General features: G+C 40.4%; 1 protein-coding gene across 1 annotated transcript in view; it reads right to left on the reverse strand.

The window, feature by feature from the left end:
• Positions 1 to 3,431: 3,431 nt before the first annotated feature.
• Positions 3,432 to 23,216, reverse strand: part of LOC132830958 (zinc finger protein Aiolos-like) — a 203,648-nt gene continuing 183,863 nt past the window's right edge. The window contains exons 6-7 of the mRNA XM_060848921.1: positions 20,344 to 20,466; positions 3,432 to 8,129 (exon numbers count right to left, since the gene is read on the reverse strand). Of these exons, the coding sequence (XP_060704904.1) occupies positions 7,417 to 8,129; positions 20,344 to 20,466 (836 nt within the window). The 3' untranslated portion in view covers positions 3,432 to 7,416. The remainder of the gene's footprint in view (positions 8,130 to 20,343; positions 20,467 to 23,216) is intronic.

The raw sequence follows: 23,216 nt of genomic DNA on the forward strand, positions 1-23,216 counted from the left end.
GATTGAGGTGAGGGGGATAAAGTTTAAAGGAGATGTGCAAGGCAAATTTTTGATGCAGAGGGCAGTAGGTGCTTGGTACTTGGTACACTCTGGTGCTTGGTACACTCTGCCAGGGGAAGTGGTAGAAGCAAATATAATATCCATGTATAAGAGGCATTTAGACAGACACATGAACAGGCAGGGAATTGAGGGATACAGACCATATGGAAGTAGGTGGGGTTATTTTAGAATGGCAGCATGGTGGGGAAGGCCTGTGCTGTACTAAGATTTCCTTCAGGTGATTGACATTTATTCTAATCTTATCGGCAAATATGTGTGGAGACAGTCTGTGGTCATTGATCTGTGATTTACTGTACACAGGGCTGGGTGCACTCTGGTATCTAACGCACAAAGGGATTCCGGCTGTTGATGAAAGTTAACAGTCTTTCACTCATTTAATCAATTCCTAACTAATTCTTGTCTCACCCAATCCACTGGACTGTCTGCATGCACCCCAGAAAACAATGAATCTGGTTTATCTCCCTCAGGATTGCTGACAATTCTCTGTTTGACTCAGTACTCTAATTTTAAAAATAAATTTGAATTATCAGTACAGAATAGCCAGAGTGACTGGTGAGCAGTGTGTCAGCTTGATGGGAAATCTGTGCTTGTGGGAGGTCTGTGAGGGTTTCCAGTTAATTGGGGAAATTTATCAAATTTACACAAATCACCAAGGGACTGAGACTGGCTGTGCCGGTAGTCTAACAATGTACTCAATGGCAGTGCCAAGGTATCACAACAGTTATTTGCTGCATATACAATATTCAGTTACCGTGATACATTTTTTCTTAACCTCTCCGCAGAGGCAGATATAACATATCAGTCAGTACAACTACAAAAAGAATATCCTCCAGATAGTGTGTTAGCACAATTGGAAGATGCTTTCTGCCATCCAGGACATAATTTGAACTGCTCTTTTCTGATGATAGTCAAATAGGCAGTGCAATATTCAACGCAGACAAGCAGAAGGCTGGAAGAACACAGCAATCCAGACAGCACCAGGACCTGAAGAAGTGTTGCATCTAAAATGCTGACTTCACCTCCTAATGCTGCCTGTGTTCTTCCAGCCTCCTGCTTGTTTTTTTTGTCTAACCTGGTGCAATATTCAAAGCTGCTTGAAATATTGGAGAAGGAATATGTATCAGTTACTTTAATTAAATGATAAAGGTTTGTTGAAATTGCATTGAGTACCCAATGATTTAATAGAAGGTAGGTTTTGGAGGGGTGTTTTTCTGACTGGAGGTCTGTGACCAGTGGTGTTCTACAAGGTTCAGTGCTGGGACCTCTTTTGTTTTGAACTTATAAAATGGTTTCAATGAAAATCAGGTGGTCTGACTAGTAAGTTTGCAGATGACATGAAAATTGATGAGGTTGTTAATTCAAAAGCTGTTAGTTTAACAGCAAAGCTTCTCAGAATATTGCAGTTTGCAAATTCATTACAAAGAAAATAAAACAAGTGACTGATTCATTCACACATCATAACACCAAGTATTTTCAAAGTTTTTATTTAATTTGATATTTTACTTCATAATCATATTAGGCTATCCCACCCCATACCATAATCCTTCAGTACAAATGAACATGATTCAAACTACAAACTTTTGTATTGCCTTTTACAATCTCAATGTGTGACAATGTTCTTAACAGCCAATGAATTATTTTAGAAGAGTAGGCATGCAGCAACCAATGTCTGCATGGCAAAATCCCATTCACAGCAATGTGTTCAACACCAGATAACTTGCAGGTTTTTTATTGATATTGTTTGAGGGATAAATATTAGACAGGCCACTTCAAAACAGAACCATGGGACCTTTTAGGTCCAACTGAGCAGATGGATTCTGGGTTTAACGCCTCCCTTGAAAGATGGCACCACATCTCAGTACTGCACATCAGTTTCAACCTTGATTGTTAAGCTGAAGTCTATGAATGGGAAAATGAACTCAACTTTCAGATTCAGAGGTGACAGTGCCTCTCACTGAGCCACAGTTAACAATGATATTACAATCCAAAATAATAAACTTCTGTTGATAGTTGACATTAAAGTGAAACTTTGCCACTTTCAGGTTCATGAGAGCCTTCCTGAGGCTTCTCTACCTCTTTGGAGTGGGCGGCCCGCGATATGAAGAGCTTCCTTTCAGACGATGTAGGTGCTGCTCGATGTGGCTGCAGTATTTGTGGCCCATCCCTTGAACTGATCAGCCCTCCAGATTATTTCAGCAAGCAGTTAAGAGTCAACCACATTGCAATGCGACTGGACTCACATGTAGGGTCAGACCAGGTAGAACATAGAACAATTCTCAGCTCGTCCCCCTACACTATCCCATCATCATCCATGTGCTTATCCAAGGACTGTTTAAATGCTCCTAATGTGGCTGAGTTGACTACATTGGCAGGCAGGGCATTCCACACCCTTACCACTCTCTGAGTAAAGAACCTGCCTCTGACATCTGTCTTAAATCTATCGCCCCTCAATTTGTAGTTATACCTCCTCTTACAAGCTGACGTCATCATCCTAGGAAAAAGACTCTCACTGTCTACTCTAATCCTCTGATCATCTTGTATGTCACTTTCAATTCCCCTCTTCTTCTTTCCAATTAGAACAGAAACAAGTCTCTCAGTCTTTCCTCATAAGAGCTTCCCTCCAGACCAGGCAACATCCTGGTAAATCTCCTCTGCACCTTTTCCAATGCTTCCACATCCTTCTGTAACGGGGCGATCAGAACTGTACACAATATTCCAAGTGCGGCCACGCTAGCATTTTGTATAGTTGCTGCATGACAAGAAATGTTAAAAATGTTAGGGATGGCAGATTTCTTTCCCTGAAACAGTGAACTAGTTGGGCTTTAACAACAATCGATGATCATTTCAAGGTCACAACTACTGAAACTAGCTTCCAATTAAAAATTGGAAAATAAAAAATTAATTGATTTAAATTCCACCAGCCATCATGGTGGGATTTCAATTTTTGCTCCCTCCTCCCAGGTGTCTGGATCACTAATCCAATGATAGTATCACAGTGTCGTGTCTCCCCATAACATAAAGACTACTTGGAAATTTCAGTGCTGTACAGCACTAAATCTACAGATTACTAGCCTATATTAAACAGATCCTTTCCGTCTGGCTCGGTTGAACAGAGATACATACGCTTGCATTTGTTACAAAGGTGAGACTGTGAGCCATCTGTTCAGTCACAAAGTTCAGACAATTCTAACCCTAACACTACTCATGGCCATCATTCCAGATTAGATGTGTTGCTGGGAAAGCGCAGCAGGTCAGGCAGCATCCAAAGAGCAGGAGAATCGACGTTTCGGGCATGAGCCCTTCTTCAGGAATGAGGAGACTCTCCTCATTCCTGAAGAAGGGCTCATGCCCGAAGCGTCAATTCTCCTGCTCTTTGGATGCTGCCTGACCTGCTGTGCTTTTCCAGCAACACATTTTCAGCTCCTGATCTCCAGCATCTGCAGTCCTCACTTTCTCCATCATTCCAGATTCGGACATGATGTGGAGAGCAGCGACAGGAAATATGAAATTTCATCTTGAAGCCTTGGATCCACAAATGTTGAGACAGGATCAAGCTATAGGGAATCCCACATCTCGGGAATAGATGTTATTCCACCTAACTGAACACTACCTCAGTTTTCTTGCTGCTATGTTATAAATTCTGATAGTGTAAGAAACCTCCGACAAGTGGTCTCTTGCAACTGTTGTACTGACTGGCAACTTTCTGGATTTGCAATGTTTAAAGGGGATGCATTGGAAAGAGTTTTTTAAAAATTATTAATTGACGCAACTACCTATAGGTTGGGGTCAGGACTGGGTTACATGTAAAGGTGTGTTAACTGTTTGGAGTATGGAGTTGACTCAAGGTCAGCAGGTTTGGTGCTGGCCTCTTGGGATTTTGCTTGTTCTGGGCAGGCTCATTCTCAACAGCTCAATGAGAAATGATGGGATAAACATTACCACAATCCACATGATTTGGATCATCTGATGAAGGAGCGATGCTCTGAAAGCTAGTGTACTTCCAATTAAACCTGTTGGACTATAACCTGTTGTGTGATTTTTAATTCACAATCCACATGTTTTTACAAACAAGGTTTTCATCAGTCTTCCATTGCCAGTGGGTCCAAGGTTGTTGCTTGGAATCTTTATTTTCAGAGAAATAAAACTCATTAGAATCAATTCATTTCTCATGAAAGTGAACGATTAAAAATGTACACAACTGGTTCCAAATATGACGAATTGCATTATTTAAAACAAAGCAGAGCAAAATTGTTTAAAAAAAACAAACTATATAAAATCAAAAAATCTTTGTTTGGAAATAATTTTACTGTATCAGTCTAGTGTAAAATCTAATGAAGCAGGAAATATAAAAATGTTTCACATTTACATTCACAGTAGAAGTATATTTATTTTGGGTGTTTATACAGCAACAGCTGGTTATTTCAGACAGCACAGTGAATCTGCTTTCCTGTTTTCACAGACTGTTCCCGCGGGTCCCGCTCGGATATGGGTCAATGATCACTCAACCTGCTGTATCAGTTACTGCCCTGATAATGGAAGCTGCCCTCAATATCTGCAAAGTGCTGGACCATACAGAAGGCTGTCTACCTGTTCTCTCCTTTTGCCTGTTACATCTAGTACCACCCCATTGAAAAAGCAGTCAGTTTCTAATAAAATGGAGTGGATTGAATCTGCAGTAAAAATACTTTTGAGAATTAAGCTGTGTAGAGAAGTTCCAAACTGTGGCACAAATAAAACACAGCACGCTCAAAGTTGAAAAATCCTTCAATATCAGAATAATAAAAAAAACATAGCATGCCCATCAACCTCTGAAATAAAGCCAAGTTTAAGTTTTGGATTTAGGCTATTGAATAGAACATCCTCTTGAAAAATCAACGAGACTTTTCCTTTTTCAGATACTAGAACTGCTATGCAGCTTCAGAGTTGTGATTTTTTTTTGTTATAAAGATGTACTGATCTTTTGTATAGATGATAATGCCTACAATAGGTGAATAGGTTAATGATTTAGAGATACAATATATTGTATGTGGGTGTGAACCACAGAAGTTGTAGAACAAACTGTCAAACACAATATTGCTTGTGAGATGTACACATGAATGCACTGTGTCAGTCAGGACAGGCTTATGGAAAACTACACCACTGCAGTCTGATTGCACAGACTATTAGGTCTGTGTAAAAAATTAAGATGGATGTCTAATTTACATGAGCAACAGTGCAGACGAAAGCAATATGTTTTCAAAATGTACATTTAAAGCTGCTAATCTTAACAATTTACAGGATTTGGTTGCATGTTTCCTCAGTCATTTTACTGTAAGTGTGTTGGTGAAGGTGAAATTAACAGTTTCAGGATTCTTACAGTCTCCCCACTACCAATGTTACTGGGCACATTCAGCAAAAGTTGTCAGATTCAGAAACACCACAGTGTGACTTGGGTTCTCCGGGAAGACAATAGGGTTTAGGCTGTGTAATGGCAGCATTGAAATTAGATGCATGATTAGCTATGTAAAACTTAATTAGATAAGGCAAGAGCAAACAAAAACAGAAATAATCCAAGTGCAAGAGTAATAGATCCAAAGTAAATACATGCTAGATTACCCAATAGCAGGCCGCAAAACAGTGATAAGGCCATTCCTAGTGTTATACTGAATTTTACATTAACAAAAGGAATTCTTGGGTTCATATGCAAGCTATGGGCTATTTGTCAGCCCACACGTGGTACACTAGTTACACTGCACGCTGCAGAGTGACAATGCTCAGATACAGTTATTATCTGAGAGTGTTTGTTAATGTGCACAAGTTAGACTGTGAATTCTGGACTCTGTTGCTGTGTGCAACTCAGAACACTTTCTGCATTTCTTATTCACTTGTGTAGAAATGGGAAATAAAAGTGCTTTGTCAGTACATGCTGAGATCTGAGACTCTTATCTTTCTTGCAATACAGGCACATGCTGTTCAAATATTACACATAGTATCTTAAAGCAATATCTGTAAAAGTTATAATGCTGAAAATCATAAAAGAAACACAAAAAAATGAAATGAGGCCACTAAGAACAGAAAGAAAAAATTCTAGTGATGGTTATTGAAGTTGAGATCCTAAATCTTCTAAAAATTCTGAACTATACTATTACATAAATTCCCTGCATGACTGCTTTTCTCATATCATTAAAGAAAGCAGTAATGAGTGTCCATGTCGGATACACAAGTGCATGGAGCAGTTCCAATGGCAGTTTAGCCAAAACAATAAAGGAACAAATCAAACTTAACGAAGTCCTGATTGTGACAAGCACCTGTGACGTTACTGTTTTGTTCTGTTCCAACACGACAGACTTCATTCAATATAAAAGCAGCGTTAAAAAGTGTAAGCAATTTACAAAAGCAAAAAAATCTAACAGGAAAGGCAATCACAAAGCATCAATTTGAGGTTTGATATTTCATGCACGCTTCTCCCTTTGATTGACTGGATACAATGCCTGAACTCACTCCAGTGCACAATCCAGTTACTGGATGAGAAATGTCCTTCCCTTCCACATTGAACTGAATTGAGTGACTCTTCTCCTTGCAATCAGCGTTTCAATGATCCTCATCATTTGAAAGGTAGTTCTGAGATTATCCTTCTCCGATCTGAAGTGTTTGAGATGGCAATGGAAGAAACTCTCATCAGGAATGAGTTCTGAACATTAGAAATCTCTGGTATTCACATTTGTAACCAATTAGTAGAAGTCAAGGGGTTGGGTTTACTGAGCTATGAAAAATAAACCCCTTTCAGAGACGACCGAGTTATAAGGCAACTGGTGTTGTAGAGATGTTTTTGACACCATCAAGGTCAGAATTACCACTACTTTCAAGAAAGAACAAATGACATCCTGTTACAGGGACACAGGCAGATCTTGAATAAGGGCCGTATGAATCAAAGAAGTGAACTGCTCATAATTTTAATGGTGAGACCTCATTGTCCTTCAGGTGCTAACATAGGAGAATGCCTTATCATGGGATGGCATCTTAATTTAATGCCTCTTCCTTCCCAGAAACTCTCACAATATGAGTTGCATTAGTTAGTTAACTTCACTGTTCTTTTAGAAGGCATTTTGTGTAATGTTCAGATCCAATCAGCTTTGTGTCTGGATAACACCCTATAGTCTCTCCATGGTCAGCATTGCTGCTTAAATGTTACTTGGTGAGTTCATTACTGCTACAATGTAATGCTCAATAAAATGGCCTTTACCTGATCGCAGGTGTATAGACTTCAGATGAGTGCACACAAAGGCACAGAAACACAGCATTAAGTATGAAAGCAAAGCATGAGGTCTAAAATATTTTTGGTCTGTTTGCTCCTGGAAAGAATCTGATCTCTATAGCTCATTTTCTGCAGTAACGATGCTCCCCTCTGGCTATATGAGAGGAGAACTCATATCTGTCCTGGCTGCGATATCCACACACGTTACATTCAAAAGGGTCACGAAAACCATGGCAGCCCATGTGTATAGTGAACATCACATAATCCAAGTACAGCACTCGACAGTGGTCACATTTGAAGACTCTGACCTGTTCACCCTCATTAGTAATCACTTTAAACATCTCGCGGCCCAACCCCCCTGTTGTTTTCATGACGTCAAATGGTTTTGGGCTCTCTTTGATGGCAGGAACCCCATTTCTGACTCGGGGTGCGATCATCTGATGCTGCAGGTAGGCCTGACTCTGTCGCTCCTCGTGGTTGCTCTCTGTGTCTGTGGAGTCCTGGCAACTGTTGCTAGGGGACACCCCTCTTTCAGAAGACTTTGTTTTCAATTGGGAACCAGTGTTCTCTGTGGTTGCTTCTCGCACATGGCCATTCGGGGCATCAGAACGTGTGAGAGACAGTGGGTAGAGGCTGCTGATGACAGACACCATCTCTGAGGTGGGAGCAGGGGCTGTCTGGACAAGGGGCCGCAATGATTCTGCCCCAAGATAGGAGATGGCATTGTTGATAGCCTGGTCCATGAAACGGGTCTGCATCATTTCACCCTCCTTGTCATAAGATGGGGTTGAATTGTACTGCAGATCAGGGTAGCCCAGACAATACTGCTTCTCACCTGTGTATAAAAAGAAAAGCAGACTTTAGGGGTTGTGAGGGGCATCGCAACTCAAATTCTACATTAGGTGATAAGTTCCAGAGTCATCAGGAGTTAATGGCTGTTATGGATAACTCAGAGTTATAAAGCAGCTGATTCACTCACAGTAAAGGCGACCTAATATGTGGATCAGTATAACATGGGGGACTGTGAGAAGAAGCAGATCAGTAACTTACCCAGAGTCTATGAGATGTCAGACTGCTTCTTCACTGAAACTCTTTACACACTTACAGTGTATCCTGCAGCATTTATTTTGTAAGTAGTCCCACAACTCAGTCAGTGTGGGACAGCCCACAATGGAATTCAGTTTAGATTCTGTGGGCTCATACATGGTTTTAACATTTGGGTGCTTTATTAAAGATGGGAATGAGTTCTTAACAATAAAATAAACTATCTAAAGTTGCTCTATGATATATGAAACTGAGACTATCACATTAATCAAACACTTGTAAATTTCTTCATAATGTTAATTTCCTGTTTTGCATTTACATACCCACAGGATGAATTTTCCAAATGTCATTATAAGGGATATGGCTCTAACACAATATACAATAACTTTAAGTTCATCCCATTATTTTTTCGAGAAAGGTGTCACTATGTCTATTTTCTTTAATATACTTATCCTCAACACGACATTTCAGTACAATTCACTTCTCACTTTGAAAGAATAACTTTGTGATTCTGTGCTCCCAAAGTGCAGCTACACCTGTAGGATGGGCCAGGGCTGGAGAGCCTAACGAGAGGAAGGCAAGAGTGGACAGACTGGGCTTTAAAGGCAGATAGAGGAGGAAAAATAGAAGGGTGGGGTGACTGACATCTTGGGAGGTGCTGTGACAAGGACAGGGAACCCCTGATTGAAGAGTCCAGCTTCACTGCTGTCTTTTCAAAAATGGCTTTTAGACTCTGGCCATTTGCCAGGTAGTACAGCTGGACTCAGGTCTTTAAATGCCAGTTATTGGGTAGTCAGGGTATCAACAGCAGCTTATCTAGCAATTCCCCAACCCCATATTAAGAGGAAGGAACAAGTTGGGGAGAGCAGGAAGGAGCTGGCCTGGGCACCCAACATTTTCCCCAGTTTTCCCCAGTTTACTTTTCCCCAGTTTTGCTAGAAACAGCAGCAAGACACCAGAATGTCCAGGCTAATGTCATAGGTGCTGGTCCAACCTGCACTCTTAGTGTGAGCACCACTTCCAGTTGGGAACTCGAGGCTGCACAATGGTCTTAAATTCCCCGAAATGTGGAATCATTCCCAGACAGGACTTTTTGGTCCCCACACCTCAGGAAGGACATACTGGCACTGGAATGTGTCCAGTGGAGATTCACACGGATGATCCCTGGCATGGTTGGTCTAACATACGAGGAACGGCTGAGGGTCCTGGGATTATATTCATTGGAGTTTAGAAGATTGAGGGGGGACTTAATAGAGTCGTACAAGATAATACATGGCTTGGAAAGGGTGGATGCTAGGAAACTGTTTCCGTTAGGCAAGGATACTAGGACCCGTGGACACAGCCTTAGAATTAGAGGGGGTCAATTCAGAACAGAAATGCGGAGACATTTCTTCAGCCAGAGAGTGGTGGGCCTGTGGAATTCATTGCCGCAGAGTGCAGTGGAGGCCGGGATGCTAAATGTATTCAAGGCAGAGATTGATAGATTCTTGTTGTCTCGAGGAATTAAGGGCTACGGGGAGAATGCGGGTAAGTGGAGTTGAAATGCCCATCAGCCATGATTGAATGGCAGAGTGGACTCGATGGGCCGAATGGCCTTACTTCCACTCCTATGTCTTATGGTCTTAATGGAGGCAATGGGGCAAAAACCATCAAATTAAGTGCCACACTTGACATGCTCAGGGTGGCCTTTCCAGGGTATATTTAATTCATTTGTTTACAATGGTTTAAGAGGCAATTTGTCTGGGATTTGTGTTCATATGGAATACTCTGAATGAAAATGAATCCCTGGCTCATGGACAGACAAACCTGCAAATGCAAGATTGATGACTGATGCTAAGGAGTGAAGGAGTGGGTTCGGAACACAGTGAACTCACTCTGTTTGTGCTGATGATGATAACCCTGCACGTGAGAGGCAGGTGACAACACAATTCATGCACAATTTCTCCAAAGCTGCCTCACTCTGATATACACCTGCCTTTGATTAGAGCTCAAACTTTCTGTTTCAGTGTTCAATGTTTAAATAATCTTTAACTACTGGCACCCTCTAATATGATGGCATTGTTCACTAATAAAGAACAAGTTTAAAGCTAACTGCTCTATACCAAAACCTACTTCATAACACATATTCAAGGTTGGAGTTAGAGACAGGCCCTGCCATACTCTCTTCAGTCAGGAACGTGGGAGACGTTATGGATGAAACAGACTGGGGGTAAGTTGATGTGGAGCACAGGAAGTTTATTTCTGTGTTATAAATTCTATGTAATGTTTTCGTTAATGACTCTACCCATAGAACCCTTCACCAACTCTGTTACATTGTAGAGTTTTAACATTCCCTTGAAGATGCTCAGCAACAACTTAGTTAAGCCCCACCAAGTTATCATGTATGTGCAGCTATGTCAAAATAAAGGGCTCTGCAGAATCCCCCAAAAAAACCCACTAGAGTGTATTATCATGTTTCCAGGTAGGGAAACTTTATCAGCCTTGTCTACAATACTCAGCGTGAATCAAAATCAGTTGAAGCACATCCTTTTGAATTCAACATGAAGAAATGCAGGATTAAATTTCAAAATGCTCAAAATATTTAATATTTAAACTCTAATCAATAATCTTGGTGAAAAAATAGAATGATTCAGGTACCGGGCTAATACGTGTACCAGTGCTGATAGACCCCACAGCACTGCACTGAAAGGTGACACTGAACCTCTCCTCCAGGATTCTGCACTATATTCCTACTTCAAAGTTAAGAGAGATACAATAGATATTCCACCATGTGATATGATTCATTCATTGTGGTTTCCTATTTATCCCAATGTCCAGAAGGTACAAGCAGACTTGATAAAAGGGTAACAAGAATAAAAGTGTTAGCATATTTACTGCATTGGCTCCCCAGTCATGTGCACGCATCATTCCTAATATGATCATTGTATACAATTGTGCTCTCTTTCTGTTCCTCTCAATTTTATCATTTTTCTTCACTTTCTAATCATCTGCCTCTTCCGATTTCATGTTCTATGTAGGATAAATAGCTCAGAACTGGCCATTCAGCCTGCTCACCCCATAGCCTATGACCCCCTTCCATCTTTCTGCATCTAAATCCATGCTGTAACCATCTATTCTCTTCTCTCTCACTCACTTGTCTAGCTTCTTCATATCTGGATCTATGATTATTCATCGCAGTCTCTGCCTACAGGTGCAGATTGCACATTCTCACAGCTCCCTGGGCAAAACAAAATTCTTCTGAGCTCTCTGTTGGATTTCTCAGTGACTATCACATCATCAGGACCCTCGGGTTAAACTCACCAGCAGCTGTCTCTTTCTCTCTCTAATGGGAGAGCAGTCCTATGGTGCTCTAATACTACCTGTGTCTACCAAAATCTTAAGAATTTTGAATACTTCTTTCAATTACTTCACCATTGTTGTGTTTCAGTTTTCAATTTCCTTCCCAACTCCAGTAGACCAAAGATGCAGAAGTTTACCCTGCCTGAAGCATTATTTGATACCATTTTATGTCTCTGGTTATGTTCACCACCCTAGGCAGAGCCAGTCTCTCCCTCTGTGGTCCACACTGTGGGACTTTGAATTTATTATCGGGGATAATCCGTGGCTTAGATTAATGCAGTCTCACCAGAGGGAGAAAGCTTGGCGGAAGATAAGATTCCAGGCTGAAATTTATAAGCAGTGAATGAGTGAATCAGGTTATAGATATACTCTGCTTGGATACCACCTTCAGATTAATATTGGAACCATAGGGTTGTGATGAACAAACCCTCAATGAGACTGAAGAAAAACACAAAAAAATTTCCCTCCATCATACTGCAGTCCGACAGTTGCCTCGCAACAGCAACTGACCTCCATAAAGGAGCAAGTGTTTAACAATCTGGTAGTAATAAGGATTAGAAAGTTGAGAAAAGCAAATGCTCATTGGCTGCTGCTGAACCAAAAGCATATGGAGGAACACTCACTTACCTTCAGTGGGAACACTTACCTTCAGTGGAAACACTTACCTTCAGTGGAAACAAGCAGATATTCAATTATTATCTACAGTTAGGAAATTCTGAAATACAAACTGAGAAACTACATTTCTATTATCAAATAAATGTTTGATTGGGGTCCACACTGACAGAGTCATACAGCATCAAAACAGACGCTACAGTCCAATCAGTCCATGCCGAACATAATCCCAAACTAAACTTGCCCCATCTGCCTGCTCCTGACCTACATGGCTCAAACCTTTCCTTTTCATGTACTTTTCAAGTCTTTTAAACAGTGTAACTCTGCCCACATCCACCACTTCCTGAGGAAGCTCATTCCATACACGAACTACCCTCAGTGTAAAGAATTTGCTCCCATGTCTTTTTTGAATCTATCTCCTCACTCTAGTCTTGAAATCCCCCATCCTAAGGAAAAGACACCTGCCAGTAATCCTATCTATACCCTCCATGATTTTATAAACGTCTATGACGTCACCTCTCAACCTCCAATGCTCCAGTGAAGAAAGTCCCAGCCTATGTGCCCAGTGGAGGTTGACACATTTACAACATTTAAAAGGCATCTGGATTGGTGTATGAATAGGAAGGATTTACAGGGATGTGAGTCAAATGCTAGCAAATGGAACTAGACTAATTTAGGCCGCCGTGGACAAGTTGGATCGAAGGGTCTGTTTCTATGCTGCACATCTTTATGACTCTGATTCTATCCAGCCTTTCTTTATAAATCAACCTTCCATACCCAGCAACATCCTGGTAAATACTTTCTGAATCCTCTCTGGCTTAATACTATCCTTCCTAAAATGGAGTGACCAGAACTGGATACAGTATTCCAAAAGGGGCCTCACCAATGACCTGTACAACCTTCCCAACTCCTATACTCAAAGGTTTGATCAATGAAGGCAAGCAAGCTAAGTGCCTTTTTAACACCACCACCACCCCCACCCCAATCTACATGTGATGCAAACTTGAAAGAATTATGCACTTGAACCCCTAGGTCTCTGTTCTACAACACTACCCAAGGCCCTAACGTTAATTGTATAAATCCTGTCTCGCTTTCTTGTACCAAAATGCAACCCCTTGCATTTATCCAAGTTGAACTTCATCTGCCACCTTGCCAAAGGCTTTACTGAAGTCCAAGTCAACAATGTCTACTGCTCTGCCCTCATCAATCGTTTTGGTTATTTCCTCAAAAAACTCAATCTAGTTCATGAGACACGATTTCCCTAGCACAAAACCATGCTGACTATCCCGAATCAGTTATTGCCTCTCTAAATATTTATAAATCCTAACTTTTAGAATCACCTTCAACAATTTACCCACAATCAAAGTCAGGGTCACAGGTCTAAGGTTCCCCAATTTCTCCTTACAACAAAGGTACAACATTAGTCACTCTCCAGTCATCAGGTACCTCAACGCGTACTTACAGATGATGCAAATATTTTTGCAAGGGGTCTCACAATTTCCTCCCTTACATCTCACAACATTCTGGGATACATTAGATCAAGTCCCAGAGATTTCTTCATGTTTATCTTCTCTAACATTTCCAGATCCTCCTCTTCTCTAGTGTGAACTGTTTTTAAAACAATACTTATTTCCCTAAATTCTCTAGCCTCCATTTCTTTCTCCACAGTAAACATTGACATGAAATATTCATTTAATTTTTCTCCCATCTCCTGGGGTTCAACACAAAGCCAATCTTTTTGATTTTTAAGATGCCCTACCCTCTCTCTAGTTACCCTTTTTACTCTTGGTATATTTGTAGAATCCGAGGAGAAAGTGAGGTCTGCAGATGCTGGAGATCAGAGCTGAAAATGTGTTGCTGGAAAAGTGCAGCAGGTCAGGCAACATCCAAGGAGCAGGAGAATCGACGTCTTGGGCATGAGCCTTTCTTCAGGAATTTGTAGAATCCCTTTAGATTATCCTTAACAGTATCTACCAATGCTATCTCATATCCCATCTTTGCTTTCTTTAGAATGCCCCTACACTCTTTATATTGAGTAAGAAAATTCATTTGAACCGGTCGTCTATATCAAAGATTCTCTTTTATTCTTGACTAGAACCTCAAATCTTTATTCATCCATTGTTCCTTAATTTTATCAGCCTTACCTTTCACTCTAATGTACATTCTGCCTCTGAACTCTTATCAACACACATCTGAAAGCCTCCTCCTTTTGCCTGCGAATAGTCTATTCCAATCAACTTTTGAAAGTTCTTGTCTCATTCTATTAAAATTTGCCTTACTCCAATTTAAAACTTTAACTTTTATGGAAGACTTATCCTTTTCCATAACCATTTAAAAACAAATAGAATTATGATCACTAGACCCGAAGCATTCCCCTACTTTCACTTCAGTCACCTGCCCTCCCTTATTGGCAAAATAAAGGTCAAGCTTTGCTTCTTCTCTATTAGGAGCATCAACATATTGATAAAGAAAATTTTCTTCAACACATTTGACAAATTCTTCACCATCCAAACCTTTAACACTATGGTAGCCTCAGTCAATGTTTGGAAAATTAAAATTATCTAGTAGGATAGTCTGTCTTCCCGGATTTTAAGAGATTCAATTACTGTTGTGAAACAATAAAATTATTTAGAAATAACACCACGTTTAATGAGTGTTTGGCGTTTACAGTCCTCCACCTGGTGTGTTTCCAGGGGAAGCAGCACATAAAATAGGCCATGGTGGTCTTCATCCTAGGTCCCCCTTGTAGTTCCAGTAGCAGTCACTACTAAGTTCTAACACTGCTGGGATTGTTAGAGCTCTGCAATCAGATTAGCCAGCCGCTCTCAAAGATGGGATTTGCTCCCATTGACAGGCAGAAGATACACACTCTCTTCATTTAGCTACTGACAGCATATTACTGCTGCATGACACGCTTTTTTATTAAGTTGGTGGGCTGTTGTCCAACTTTTGCAATAGAGTATTGAGTAATCTGGCACCTTTGAGAAATTGAGAGCAGAAAGTTGTACCCGATACAAATTGATAAAACTCCATCAGTAACTGAACCTTTGCTGCAAATGATTAAAATGTAATAAACTGTGATTGCTCTCCGATAGTGAATCTAATGCTTTAAATTAACAAATTTTAGTAAATTTTGTTCCTATCAAATCACTTCAGAAACACGAATTTTGCAACTTTTCTCCCCATGTTCACAACAAGCATTTTCGGTCAAGAACAGTATAGATTAAATCATTCAAGGAGAGGCAAGGGTTAATCAAGGATAGTGATCATGAGGGAGATCATATTTAACTCATTTTGATTGAATCTTTTTGAGGAAGTGATTAGAGTGTAAATGAGGGTCGTGCAGTTGATGTAGTGTACTTCAACTTCAGTGAGGTTTTTGACAAGATTTTTGGCAGACCGCTTAATTAAGAGGTCAAGAGGCCAGGGCAGTCTGGATTGAAAATTGGCTTAATGGCAGGAAGCAGGTGGTGATGGTCAAAGGTTTTTGTGACTGGAGGCCTACATCAAGTATCACAGAGTTTGGTGTTAGGTGCCTTGCCATTTGTTGTGTACATTAATGATCAAGACATGACTGTAGGAGGTGTGATCAATAAATTCACAGATGACATGAAAATTGGTGGGAAGATGATCCTTAGACTAAATGACCATATAGATGAGCTGGTCAGATTGGCCTGAACTATAGCAAATGGAATCTAATGCTGAAAAGTGTGAGTGATGCATTTTGGGAAGACTAACAAGTCAAGAGATTACGTGTTGAATGATAGGATCTATGAATGTTCATAGGTCCTTGAAGATAGCAGGACATGTAAATAAGGTGGTGTGGAAGACATTTGGATACTTGCCCTTTATCAGTCAATGCACTGAATACAATAATGATGTAGTCAAATATACTGTTAGTTAGACTACAGCTGAAGTATTGTGTGCAGTTCTGGTCATCTCACTTTAGGCAAGATGTGACTGCACTAGACAGGGTGTAGAAGAGACTCACCAGAATGTTGCCTGGGCTGGGTTGATTCAACTATGGAGACAGACGAGAAAGCAGAGGAGGGTAAGGTGGAGGGGATCTGGTGAAGGTGTATAAGGTTCTGACAGGCAAAGGCAGGGTAGAAAGGAAGAAACTTGTCTCTAACTGGAGTCAACCGTTTTTAAGGTAAGGAGCAGGTGATTTAGATGGGACTTCAGGAAAGATTTTTTCACCTAGATGTTGTAGGTATCTGGAACTCATTGTCTACTATTGTAAGAGGTGCAGAAACTCTGAAGACATTTAAGAACTTTTTAGATGAGCACTTGAAATGCAATAGCATACAAGGTTATGGCTGCGTATTTTTACACACACACACACCATGGAGTCATAGAGTTGCACAGCACAGAAGACTCTTTGGTCTAACTCATCAATTTTGACCAAATATTCTCAATGAATCTAGTCCCATTTGCCAACATTTGGCCTATATCTCTCTAAACTCTTCCTATTCATATACCCATCCAGATGCCTTTTAAATCAGGGGCTGAAGGGCCTGTACTATGCTGTAATGTTCTATGTTCTAAGAAATGTTGTAATTGTACCAGCCTCCACTGCTTCCTCTGGCAGCTCATTCTATACATGCACAACCCTCTGCGTGAAAAAGTTACCCCTTAGGCCGCTTTTAACTTTTTCCTTTCTCACCTTAAATCTATATCCTCTAGTTTTGGACTCCCCCACTCCAGGAAAAAGACCTTGGTTGTTCATCCTATCGTGCCTCTATATGGTCACCCCTCGGCCTCCGACACTCCAGGGAAAACAGCCTCAGCCTATTCAGCCTCTCCCTGTAGCTCAAATCCTCCAACCCTGGCAACATCCTTGTACATCTTTTGTGAACCATTTCAAGTTTCATAATATCCTTCCTATAGCAGGGAGACCAGAATTGCATGCAGTATTCCAAAGTGTCCTAACCAATGTCCTGTACAGCCGCAACATAACTTCCCAACTCCTATACTCAATGCACTGACCAATAAAGGCAAGCATACCAAACACCTTCTTCACTTTCAAGGAACTATGTAGCTGTACTCGAAGATCTCCTTGTTCAGAAACACTCCTTAGGACCTTAGCATTAAGTGTGTGAGTCCTGCCCTATTTGTTTTTCCAAATTGCAACATCTCACATTTATCTAAATTAAACTCCATTTACCACTCCTCAGCCCACTGACCCATCCAGTCAAGGTCCAACTGTCCCCTGAGATTACCCTCTTCCCTCTCCACTACATCTCCAATTTTGATGGGCTGAAGGGTCTCTTTTCCTACTGTGAAAACTATATGAAACAGAAGCCCATATCAGTTGTCCTTGTAATCGCTCAGAACAAATCCGTGCACAATTATGAACAGTTTAGGGCTGTGCACTTGCACTGTCACTTAGAACCATTGACTGTTTTGGAGCTTCAAGATGCAGGCTCTCAATCTGGATACAGGCAGATGTAAAGCAGATGAGATTAATAACTCACAAATCACATGACAGTCTCCTGAAAACATGGAGTAGAGTCGACATTCACTCGAATATAAAATATATTAATGGGGTGATCGAACTAAGGTATTTAAGATGATGTTATGCCAGGTTTGTATAATCTGTCCTCAGATCCAGAAGGAGTGGAATTATTCCAGCTGGAGTTGACATGGAGCTTCATATCCCACCAGGATCACAATGGAGTCACGTGGTGACTCTAATCCCTCAAGTACTGCTTTTGACCTTCAATCAGTATTTGTATAAGGAAGCCACAATACTCCAGGTTCCAATTAAAGGAGAAACCTGCTGGAACTGGGAGTTAAATCAAATGAAGAGGGATTGGGAACGCCATATCATTCAGCTGTATCTCGTACAGAATGACGAAGCTGTGTACAGTGATAATGTACTTTATCTAACTTGTGCAGAGTTTATGGAAGCATTAAAGAAAAAAAAATTATATTATCAAACCTAGCTTGGTTAATTTGAAACTGAGAGGAATGACTCAAAATCTTAAAGACTCATCAAATGATGTGAAATAAGCTGACCCTGTGGCTAAGGATCTCGTTTCTTCTCTCTTCCAACTAAAATATGCATAATCCAAATCATGTGGTGGCTTTGGTTTAAATAAGTAAAACATATAGATATCTATCACAAATGTTCTTACATTTACGGGTAATATAAATGTCAAGAGATTGCCAGCAGATGAAAGCGATTGATCGAATTACCTTGGTTCGATTTGTGTTACTTTCTCTCTTATTTTATAAAAGCAACAGATAAAGTTCAGAATAACCAGTGTGAAAAAGCCTCCTGTGAACAGGAAAAGAACTCTGGTACTTTGATCCACATTAACACTTCAGTTACAGTTTCTATGCAGCTTTGCAGAATCATTTTAACAAGCTCGTTACAAAACCATCTTGACATTGTAAATAGCTGGGAACAAAAGAGTATAAAATGAAAAACATTCACAGAAAAGTAATTTTTTCAAAACATACATTTCCTGCAAAGTGGAAATCTTTAGTGCTGTGTAACTCAGATAGGGAGCACCTATAAACTTTAAAAGGGTTAAAATACCACAGGCAGAAGTGTCAAGAAGTTTAGCATTTTATCTCTATAACTGTTGCAAATATGAAACTATATTACTCTGCTTTGGCAGATTGGACATGGGTAATTTTATTTGATGTTCTGAGTTAACCCTTACATCACTGCAGACTAACATTTGGCTGTAAAGAAAATTGAACTGATTGGACATGACACTTTGAAATTATGCCTGCAACTTAATTATGCCAGGCCAAGCAATGAATCCCCTGATGTCTCACACAGCACTAGTTCTATTCTCATTTCTTACCAGTTTAAAAATATAAACAGAGGAAACCAAGAGGTAACGATGTAGTAGGTGAAAGTCCACATGTAAACAATGTACACTGCTATTATGTTCCTGAGTGTGCTACTTTATACTGGTGCTAAACTGGTAAAAACAACACTCAAAGGAATTTAATACAAGCTCTTCTCAGTATTCAATCTGAGCTCTGCTTTGGAAACTCAAACCTGAAATATCTAAATATTGACTTGATTCCCAGAGCTGAAATTTACTGACTAAACTTCAAAATACTCCAAACAGCAGAACATCTTAAAATATAAACCTTTCCATTTTTCTTCCTGCAATTATTTCCACGTCAGTAGGTGCAGTCATGCAAATTATAAAGCAATTTTTATAAATTTTGCAGCGCAGAGAGAATTTCAAATATGACAAAATGCAACACAAGAAAATATTAAAGTGGAGAGCATAATGAGCACAAACATTAGTGATGAATTAATTGTCAGTTACCTGTTAGATGTATATTTTACATTAACAGCTGGTAAATGTTTTAAAAAGTTCATCTCGATTTTCAGCTTTGCTCTTTGACTAAGAACACACTTCACTGTAATTTGCATTTTAATTTGCATTTTAACTGAAAAATCAGTCTTATTTCACTGGAACTTTTTTGGTTTTAAAATGGAATTCTGTTGGTGGAACTGAACTGATTAATCTTGCAGCAAAGTTTACACAGTGTAAGAAACCTTCTGAGATTCTCAAATAATAACATAGCACCAGTAAATCAAGTACCAAATCTTTTATATCCTCAATGAATCAGAAAGTGTTTTAAGCTAGTTAAATATCTATTAGACTACAGTTTTACAAACACTATATTTTAAATTAACATAACTCCGTGGACAATGCTCTGGATGTTACTGTGTAACACAGTAATTTATTCAAGAGAAACTTTTTAAAATTCAGATTAAATGATCACTTTTTTCTTGAAAAGAATAATTACCAAACAAGTTTTAAAACTCCAAGAACTCTTCAATGCATAAAAAAACTCCAATAGTCAAGCAATTGCTAACGATGCAGCATTCAGTTACGAGATTTAGTGATTACTTATACAAGCAATACCAGAAAAACTGATACTGCCACTTGTGAAAATAAGAACTCGATGCAAACACAAAAGCTTAAAAATCCTCAGCATGATTTGCAGGAACTGGTGGGCGTCAGAAGTCAGAGTACTTGCAATGAATAAAGTGTTTAAATTCTTGTTCTTACCAATGAATTTCTGAGGCATTGAGCTTTTCCGTTTGGCAACATTGCTAGCAAGTCTGTCCAGGACAAGAGCTCTCTCGGATCCCATCTCTGCCCTCAGGCTGTGCTGTCGAACTTCGTCGGTCTCTGCTCAAAGGGAGAAAAAAAATTACCGGAATAACATGAGGTTTCACCTCTGAACAGTTTGTGTGGCAGGTGGAAGGAAGCTCTGACGTAATGACTGAGGGTACTGGCCATTGGGGGCATGGAGAGAGACCTTGTGGTTACCACTTATGCTAGAGATGTGCTATCAGCACTATTTCATCAATGAAATAACTGATCAAAATTGAGCTTGGGTTGAAAATAGAGGGAAAGAATGAGGAACATTCACCTAATCAGCATTAAGTTCTGTAATTCTGACTCATCCTGCTAACAACCTTCAAAGTATTCTGTTCCAAAACTGTCCTGATCTAGTGAAATGCATCAGCTTTATGCTAAACAATGTAATAGTTTATATGCATGATTTTATCCTTACATGAGCCAGTGTGGAATTCATGCAGTCCCTCAGTCTGCACCTATTCATGCAGCGACACATTGAATGTAGCTTAATTTATTTTCTGCTCTGGTCACAGTATCTTTAGAGTTACTTATAAAGTATTATATATTTGTTTTTTAAAAAATTCATCCATGGGATGTATGTGGTTGGGCCAGCAACTATTGTCCACCCCTAACTGCCTTTGTGAAGGTGATGGTGAGTTGTCTTCTTGAACCACTGCAGACCATTTAATGTGGATACACTCGCAATGCCAGAAGGGAGTACGTTCTACACCTTGAAATGGGGAGAGGAAGTATAAGAGCTATATCATCCTTCAGCCAAATTTCCTTACTGTGTTTCAGCTGCAGTCAACATAGTACGTTTCAACTCAAAGCTAAAAGATCATGAATACTCTTGTGAACACGCTCAGACAAACCTGGAACAGGACAGTCTAACCTGAATTATTTGTTGAACTATGTTCATACATAGATAATGAAATAACTCCACAAAGGCCGGTATCCTGTCAACAAGTCACCCTTTACTTATACGTGCATAGTATGACACTGATCCAGCTAGCTTAAGAGCCCAGTCCTAGAATGACTAAAACCCCTGACACTCCTGTTTATATCTGCCAGCCAGGGCTCTCTGATTAGACCAGGTTAGCAGCCTCAATCAGGGAACTCATATCCTCAGATATTGGTGGGGTGTACACGACTGTAGCTGCTTCTTGCACCCACATCGTCTTGACTGAAACTCATCCTCTTTCTCGGGTAGTAATGGCGTTGAAGCTGCGACATCTGCCATGTCCATCTCATCCTCAGAGGTTTTTTTGATGCTGTGCTGTTGGTTCTGACAGCTTTGCCTTATGTTCAGAGGGGCCGGGTATGCTTTGCTTCTGCCCTGTATGGCAGGTTGCAGTTTTTATATTGTCCTCTCTGATCTGAACTTCGTAAGTCACAGAACCTGACCTTGTGTTGACCATGCCTCTTGGCCATTCAAGGCCATTCCCATGGTTTCGACCCAACCTGTGTCTCCTGAAGTAAACTGCTTCTGTTGCTTAGAGGAGTCTTGAGTTCTTGATGCCATTAGTGACTCTGCTGGAGCTGTCCCTGTAGTTGTGAGGGATGGTCCTATAATCAATAGAAACTGGGACAGTTTGGTATTGAGTGAGGCTGTAGGCTATTTCTTTAAGCCTGGTGTCAAAGTCTGGATTGCTCTTTCCACCAAACCATAGGATGATTGATGATGGTACAGAGCTGTCCTTACATGCCGATTGCCATTTGACTTTAGGAAATACTCAAATTCCCTGCTCTTAAATGATGGCCCATTGTCTGTGACAAACACCTCTGGGAGTCTGTGTATCACAAAAGATGCTAGCAACTTTTGAATCATCACCCCGTGTTTGACAAATGAACTCTATGCACGTCCAACCATTTTGAATGGCTGCCCACAATGATTAAAAATATACAGCCAATGAAAGGAACTGCATAGGTGAAGTGTAATCAAGTCTAGGGTTTACCCGACAATTCTCACGAATGTAGGGAGCTGCTGGCAGTAAGTTTTACCCTTGTTGACAGTCTGGGCACTGCCCAACCAACATGGCTATGTCACATCTAATCTTGGCCACCAGACAACTTTTTGCCAACGTCTTCATTTTGAAAAGCCCTGGGTAACTCTGGTGGAGTTCAGCCAGTATCTGGTAGTGACCATTGCTCAGGACAATCACTCTTGCTCCCCCTAATAATATGCTGCCTTCTACAATGATCAGGTCCTGCTGGGTCAGAAAGTTTCAATTCTGGTTGTGATGGCCCTTTTGTCTCCCCCATCACCAGTTGTTTTAGTTTCGTCAGGATGGGATTTGTTTTTTGTCCACAGTCTGATATTGTCAGGGATGACTGCAAGGGTGTCCAGAAAGTTTAAAATCTGAACGGACTTTTCCCGTGGTGATACCACCGGTGGTGTATCTGCCAGTGGGAGGCAGCTCTAGGCATCCACATTGGCCTCCAGGATGATGTTCCAACTTGTAATTGTACGCACAGAATGAACTAGATCTGAAGCTATGGACAACACAGCCCTGCCCTCTTTAAGTAGCCCTAGGAGGGATTTGTGGTCCGTTACTGTTACAAATGTCCATTCATAAAGGTATTGCTGGAACTTTCACACATCAAAAACAACCATCAAATCTTCAGCATCAACCAAAGTCCAGAAAGCATACACTATTGGGCGTTCCTCTCTGGTGGGCTACCAGTGAGCCAACACCACCCCGATATCATATGTTGAAGCATTACATGTCAGCACCACATCCTGCTTGGGATTGTAGTATGCCAACACCTTAGACAACAATAGTTGTGTTTTTGCTTCC

Source organism: Hemiscyllium ocellatum, chromosome 32 (assembly GCF_020745735.1).
Source record: "Hemiscyllium ocellatum isolate sHemOce1 chromosome 32, sHemOce1.pat.X.cur, whole genome shotgun sequence".
NCBI lineage: Eukaryota > Metazoa > Chordata > Chondrichthyes > Orectolobiformes > Hemiscylliidae > Hemiscyllium > Hemiscyllium ocellatum.